This window comes from Equus asinus, chromosome 21 (assembly GCF_041296235.1).
Source record: "Equus asinus isolate D_3611 breed Donkey chromosome 21, EquAss-T2T_v2, whole genome shotgun sequence".
Classification (NCBI taxonomy): domain Eukaryota; kingdom Metazoa; phylum Chordata; class Mammalia; order Perissodactyla; family Equidae; genus Equus; species Equus asinus.
In genome coordinates, this window is record NC_091810.1 from 75,128,171 (window position 1) to 75,135,993 (window position 7,823).

The 7,823-nt window shown below is 37.2% G+C and overlaps 1 protein-coding gene across 8 annotated transcripts in view; it reads left to right on the top strand.

The window, feature by feature from the left end:
• Positions 1–7,823, top strand: part of SATB1 (SATB homeobox 1) — a 97,397-nt gene that overhangs the window by 22,917 nt on the left and 66,657 nt on the right. For 7 of the 8 annotated variants that reach the window (XM_044753895.2, XM_044753891.2, XM_044753893.2 and 4 more), the window contains exons 2-5: positions 1,094–1,328; positions 5,071–5,247; positions 6,012–6,138; positions 6,885–7,008. In XM_044753895.2, the coding sequence (XP_044609830.1) occupies positions 1,118–1,328; positions 5,071–5,247; positions 6,012–6,138; positions 6,885–7,008 (639 nt within the window). In that variant the 5' untranslated portion in view covers positions 1,094–1,117. Of the gene's footprint in view, positions 1–1,093; positions 1,329–5,070; positions 5,248–6,011; positions 6,139–6,884; positions 7,009–7,823 lie in introns of those variants that run through there. The other variant, XM_044753897.2, reaches the window with a different exon arrangement.

Consider the following 7,823-nt stretch of genomic DNA (forward strand, 5'->3'; position numbering starts at 1 on the left):
GTTCTTATCAGTTCTACTTCACACTGTATTTTAGAAGTGACTATACTACTGTGCTAATAGCTTTGTTATAAATAGTATGAAAATTGATGTCCAATGTATAATATAACTGAAAATAATTATCTGTTCATTTTTTTCTGAAGTGAGCTAAGATGTTGACTTCATTATGTACTGAGATTATTTTTGAACACTGGCAATTGTGTTTTACCAAAATCACCAGGATTTTTTTAGAAAGCAAGTTTGGCACTTCAATCTAATGTACATATCACAAAGTATTTTCAAGTTTTTTGCTAATTAAACTGTTAACAGCATTCTGTTACTAATGAACACCTGAATATTAAGTCTAAAACATGTGAGTTGTAATGCTTCAGTATGTGGAATATTTGAAGAAATCCTCTACTTCTACCCATTTGCTTAGGGGTGAAATGATCCAATCAGGTGTTTGAGCCAAAACTTGCCTAGATCTTTAACAGGTCACATAACTCTTGAAACTTTGATGGTAGAAAACTTTTTCTATGAATTAACCTATGAACCCAATACGGAACTTAAAAAGCAAATGTTTGCTACCTTCTTTTGAGATGGTATATATGTCTATTTTTTTCCTTATGAAAATTAAACTATGTAAAAGTGTAAAGATAGACATCAAATTTAACTGGTATTTTGGACTGTGACAATCTTTCCATCCTTGATTAAACTGTTGCTGTTCTGTAATAAGTTTTATAATTTTTAAAAATTAGGACTACATAAAATACAGTTTATTTTGTTTTTAGCTATACTTGTGGTAATTCTTATTCTAAAAGTAAATGCATTTTCCCCTCCTAGTTTTGTTTGTAGGTGACAAGTTGCCTTTTTATTCATGTATGTTAGTACAGTTTCCACAAATTATTCTATTACCTTGAATAGAAGAGTAATGCTGTTATCTAGAAATATAGTAGCATCTGCATTGTATTATATATGTAGTTAAGCAATCTTACAAATATATTTGTGGGGAGAGCTATCTAGAGGTAAAACATTTACATGGCATGTATAGAGAGAGAGAGAAAGAGAGAGAAACCCCCACCCAATTATAACATGTCTTCTTTTTAAATTCTGGCAGGTGATCTTTAGAGGGTAACTGAGTATGGATCATTTGAACGAGGCAACTCAGGGGAAAGAGCATTCAGAAATGTCTAACAATGTGAGCGATCCGAAGGGTCCACCAGCCAAGATTGCCCGCCTGGAGCAGAACGGGAGCCCGCTGGGAAGAGGAAGGCTCGGGAGTACAGGTGCAAAGATGCAGGGAGTGCCTTTAAAACACTCGGGCCATCTGATGAAAACCAACCTTAGGAAAGGTAAATACTTTTGAGCCAAATCCTGGAAAGCTGCGAGCCCTTGCGTCTACCCAAGGTTGCTTTGTGAGGGGGTGGAGGGCAGAACATGTGTTTCTATGTGCTTTTCCTTGATTCTCTATCTGATGTGAAATTAGTTACATTCCTGGCTGCAGTGTCAGTCATATTTTGAAAGTGTAGGCTGTGTGCGTGAGTGGAGCATCTTACTCTACTACAGACTGGCATCACTGGACAGATTGGATGATAAGGACTGAATTAAATATAATGGTCTTAGTTACACAAGGCTTCCATTGATAAGGTGTTATTGTAGTAGAGGATATTTAGGTGGCTACTTCTTAAACTAACCTTGATTAAACTAATCCTGATTAAGAATAAGACACTTAGGTTGAGTACCTCCCTAGCTTTTTCTCACAGGATTGCTAGTTGTAAGGCAGTTTCAAAGACAATGGAAATTTTATGTGATATCATGTAGAAGCTTTCTAATGTCATTTTTTGTGGCTTGTTTTCTTAAGAACAAATTTATTATTTAGCAGTGAAAAACCTAATGATTCTAGTTTTTGACTTTTCTATAATTGGGTATGTTTGATAAAGGAAGGGCAGATTTAGGCAAGTTCGTAAAGGGAGGATGTGTAACTGTGTGAGTCCTTTCTAGCAATTTTATATTAAACTGATGAAGTTTAACAACTTTCTTTTCAACACTGTCATTTGTGTAAAGCTGTGCCTATACTGGGTATAACATGTGTGCCTCAGAGTGGTCTTTATTTTGTCTCTGAATAACTGCGTATAGGATTCAGCTTTCCCTTACATTTGCTAAGCAAGGGATGAAAATGTCATCTTTTAGCAACCAAGAATATTAAGTAGATAAAGTTAGAAGGCAGAGGAATTTCATTGTGTTTGATGCATAACATTTATCATACAATCATTTATTTTTTCCTTGGTTTGGTGAAAACAAAGAATATATTGATCTTGAAATGAACAGACACAGCAGTCCGTATTGTTAGATCTTTATCTATTAAAAATGGAAAAACAGCACTTCAGCAAATTCTTTGGCCTCTACTCATGATTACCCTATTTATTGATTGTTTGCCAAGAATGTATGCATCTTAAGAAAGCCAGGGTAAGAGCATTAAAAATATAATTTATTACGGCTTTTCAAACAGAGTGCATTAATATTGTACTGTGAAGCACTGGGGCTCTATAAAAAAGACTTTCTGACGCCTGCAAACATATAAGTTCCATAAATTCCTAAATAGGAGATTTCAGCTGTCTCTGGTATTATGTGATATTTGCACAGCAAACTTTAATGCCAGGACAGTTTTAGACAAGGATTCTACAGACTTCACTGCTCCTTATGGCAGACGTGCTGTTTACACAGGCTCATAAACCTTCAGCAAAAGCTTCTAAGACTGCCTCCAGGTTTAAATCATGTGGTATTTTTAGCATTCAGCAGTGACCAGTGCACTCCCCTTTTAATGCTGGAAGGTTATGAAGTTGCTGTAGTTGGAAGTCTCGCCAAACACTAGCACAAATAATCAGACAGTTCAGGGAAGGCTCCTGTTCAGCATTACTCCCAGTTATCAGGAGGGCAACCGTGACAGTTTGCTAGAAGATTTAGCAGCTAGACTTGGAACTAAATGATACTATTGTCACTTTATCAATAGCCACCTTTATTATCTACAGGATACCTCTAAACTTGATCAAGAAAGTCCAAAATAAATCCAATATATTTCAACGGTTTGAAAAACCTACAGTTATTTCATGGGTTTAAGGAGCCGCATAAAGTAGAACTCGTCTGTATTATCCTGTAAGAGGAAAAATCAATGCGTATGTTTTTGTTGTGCTAACCTAACTCTTTGAAGACATCAGGACAGAGGGAGGAGAAACCAAAGTACAGTAATTTCACTTCCTGCTCGAATGCTTTTTTTTTTTTAAGCGTTGCATTCATAGTGACTTATTTGAAAAATGCAGTTTAATTGTAGAAGGTTGTCTGCTTCCTTCACACAACAAAATTACTAAAGCCTTTTGGTGGTGGTGGTGTGTTGTTTTTTTCTTTTTCATCTTATTTTTCATGTGCATGGTTTCTGTTTGACAGGTGCTAGATAAAAATTGTGGCTGGGATGAGAGAGACTACTTTAGAAAAAGGGGTTGGATGTTTTTGTTTATTTGTTTAGGAGATTCTGCCAAAGTACCTTCAAGCCAAGGAAGAAATCACCAGTTTGCATATTGCTGTGTTTGCTGTGGTCTCCCCAAGTCTTCTTCTGAGCCCTGATGGGTTCTCTGTCTGTTATAAAACAGCTGAATGAATGACAAGAATATTGGCAAGCTCTGCGGCTTGTTTTTCATGCCTAGCCTGTTGGGTACCTCTGATTGAGTTTGTGAGCTTCCCTAAGTAAACCTAGAGGGGTTTATTTGTCAGAGCTGGGATCTCTTGTGAACAGTTCACTAAAGATTTGGTGAAGATGCCCATGTAGAAAAATGTAGCGGTTTTATTGCCGGCTTTTGTTCAGCGGAAACAAGCAAATAGAGCATTTTTAAAGGGCATCTCCGGTGTCAGTAGGAAATGCTGAATTTGAGCTCTGGTTGGCATGCACCAGACATCTTCAGAAGTTGGTATGATTCTGCGAGTCCAGAGGGCAGAGCTTATAGAGGCGTTAATGTTACAGGACTAATTGGGGATCCTGGGTGCCCTGTTAAAGTAACCCTTGTCATCATTTATGCTAAAGATGATACCCTCCTGGCAGTTTGCCACAGTACAGTTCAGATGCATCTGCTTTTAACCCTTTTCCGTTTATCACTGGAAGTCTGACAGTGCGCTGCATAAACACCTTGAGGACTACAGCACTCCGTGATTTCAGTTTCTAGAAACCTCTTTTCTAACGGTGTGGCCTGGGCTTATCAATCATCTGGCTACTGAGTTATTGCGTTGGATTAAAAGTAAATAAAGAGAGAACACGTGAAATCTATGCAGATTCCTTTATCCTAGTATGTCCTGATGAGACCAGTTTCCTTTTGTTTCTCTCATTTTTATCCCATTTGCTACAGCAAAGGTTGTTCATTTTAAAGACGTGTGATTACGGTGATATCTTTTTAGTCAGGTAGATCAAATGAGTAGCCATAACAATAAATCTTATTTATCTACATTATGCACCTATTGAAATCATATATTATGAGCATCAGTTTGGTTAAGTTTTGTGTTTCTCTTATGGAACCGTTCAAGTAAATATCTTTAAAAAAGAAGAAAATGCTAATGATTTTGTGGCCAAAGATAATTTGTTTGGACACAAACAGGGGAAGTTTAATATTACCAAAAGCATGTGGGGAGCACACAGGTGGGTTCTTCTGAAGACGATGATAGTGAGTTACGTTTGCACATTGCGTATCACTCACAGCAAATCAGACCAGACACTTGGTTCTCTCTCGTCACCATTATTATTTGTTCAAAAAGGTAATTCTGCGTTCATTGATTTTGGAAAATGCACTGTTAAAATTAAAGCAGGGCCCGAGTTACCTTAGGACCAAGTTCACATTCTATTTAAATATTTCTCCTACAACTTTAAAAAAATAAAAGAATGTATATGTTTGTGTGTGGGTGCCTGTATTTCTGTGCCCTGTCTGCCTTGGAAACGCAGTCTCCCCTTCTCTCACTGTTGTGAGGATTTATTTTCATGGCTTAGTTTTTCCTCCCCCCAGACTGTATTTCTGAAGATTGTTGCTTTGCGTCTCTTTTTCTCTGTCTCTTTGATAGGAACCATGCTTCCAGTTTTCTGCGTGGTGGAACATTATGAAAACGCCATTGAATATGATTGCAAGGAGGAGCATGCGGAATTTGTGTTGGTGAGAAAAGATATGCTTTTCAACCAGCTGATAGAAATGGCTTTGCTGTCTCTGGGTTATTCGCATAGCTCTGCTGCCCAGGCCAAAGGTAAATACTGCATACGTGGGCTTGGAAACATTGCTTGGCATCCTTTGTTTACCTTGCAGAGAAAGCACTGAATATTTTTATTCAAAGGACTGTAGCCTGTGTATTACATTGGTTCCTTATAGACTGGGGCTTTAAAAAATTGGCTTAATTCAGTTTGGTTTAGTTAACACACATTTTGCTCATGTGGAATGTCGAGGTAGATTTTTTTTTTAAATTACTTCAGCTGAATCATTAGTATGCTTATTGACCTTAATAATCTGCTCCACTGAGGACCCACAAGGAAGTGAGGAGCGTATTTGAGCAGATGGACTGTTGAGAGTCAATTTGCATTTATGACTGAATATCTAGTTCTGTTTCTTTTATTCTGTTTCTGATGGTTTTATGGGCTGTAAAGTATTTTTCAATGCTGATTCCCATTGCAATAGAGAATCTTATCTAAATCGTAAAGCCATTTAGAACTGGTTCAGCTATGTCTTATTAGAACTTCCTGTTAGGTTAGGAAAATGTGGCCTATACATAGATTTTATTGATGGGGTTTTATTTCCAAAATAATAAACAACCCTACAGTCATTTACATAATTTCACAATTTGGAAAGCTTAGCTGTGAATATTTTCATTGACCTGCCTTTTAGAGGGAAGGGAATCATTCAAACAGAAATAACAATATTGCTTGTGGTGGGGGCAATGAAAAAAAACCACCTTCTACTAGATAGGTTGTCTGAGGGGTAAAATATTTAGTGACATATTCTCTTTATCCGGAATAGGGCTAATCCAGGTTGGAAAGTGGAATCCAGTTCCACTGTCTTATGTGACAGATGCCCCTGATGCCACGGTAGCAGATATGCTTCAAGACGTGTATCATGTGGTCACACTGAAAATTCAGTTACACAGGTGAGTCAGGACAGCAATTCTAGGGCAAGACATCCTTCTTACCTGATCTTTGAAATAAAGCTTCTCTGGTCAACCTTCAGTTTTTATTTACTCTGTGTTTCAGAAAGGTTAATCAAATTGGTTTTGTTACCTTCTGCTTTATTTTCCTAACTTCAATGTATAATTTAAAAGCAACTTTTCCCCCCAAATTTATAGGTTTGTGCAGGTTATCGAAAGATAAGACTTTATATTTAGTCAATTAAATGATGCATTACAAGAAGGCATTTTACATAAAGTTTACTTAAGAGAAAAATATTTTTGCATATCATGAACACTGCCATCTGTGTACATTTTGTGAAAGAATGCCTTCTTCACTATTGCTGCGATCTTATTTATTTATATATTTTTTACCATTTTAATTCGTAAGAACAGAGTCATGAAAGGAAAACGGTTAATACGTTAATGCTTTTCACGGTGGCTCGTGAGAAAGCAGTACACCTTAAATTGTCTTCCCAAGCGCATCAGAGCAGGAAGGTAGAAGTAACATGAAAAAATAGCCACCACAGGCAGCTGATGTATAATTCATGCATCGATACAGCAGATGTGTTGTATAAAGTAATTAACTAATCGGAACAATCAGGAGACCGAGAGCAATCTCCAGATGCATCTGTTTGATGCGCAAAATGAAATCTGTCTGTCTTAAAGGAATGTTCTGCAGCGGGATGCAATCTTGTAATAATCCCCTTTCTAATCTATGTCTCAAATAGTTGCCCCAAACTAGAAGACTTGCCTCCCGAACAATGGTCGCACACCACAGTAAGGAATGCTCTGAAGGACTTACTGAAAGATATGAATCAGAGTTCGTTGGCCAAGGAGTGCCCCCTTTCACAGGTACTTAGCATAGCATGTAATAAATAATAAGACAACATGGGCAGCCCTGATTTGAGGTTTGATGGGGCTCCATAGTTTACAGCAACTGGTATCTGAAGCAAGAACCTGCCAAAAATGCAAAGTGACTTGACCACTGGTGACTTTTAAAAATATGCCTCATTCATTCTGAACAGAGCCCTTACACTTTTTCTCCCTTGGGGAAAAGAGCAAAGGAAAAACAGCTCAGCAGAAGAAGACTACACCAGCTTTTTTTTAGATTTCTCTTCCAAGTGCTCTGAGCATGGAAGCTCTGTTCTCATTACTGCCCTTATTTAAGAAGGTGTTCAAGGTGGTAAGACTTCCCAGAACCTTCGGTCATGTGAATGGCAGTGTAAGCGTTAACATGCAAAACTTCACCATGCTACCTGAAGAAAATAAGAGGACAGTTTTTGGATACTTTGTTCATTACCAAAAAAAAGAAGAGAAAGCATTTAGTAAAAATAATTATAAAAATAAGGAGTCTCTTCCTGGTAATTAAAAGTTGAATAGTTATTGTTTGTCAGCAGTTTCGTGGCATTTGTTTACCGTTTTGTTTTGTTTTGTTTTTTAGTGGAATCTTAATTTTTCCTCCTAGATGCCTGTCATACTATTAGGGGTTTTTGAAATGAGGCAAAGATTTATTATTATTGTACTTGATTTTTTAGAATGAATTTTGGTGGAGGGTAACTAAAACTAGATAGAGACTGCTTCTGCTTTTACATTTAAAACCAAATGTCATTGTTGATAATGCTCAGCTGATTTCACATAAAAAAGAAAGGGTGCTGGGAACCTGGGCC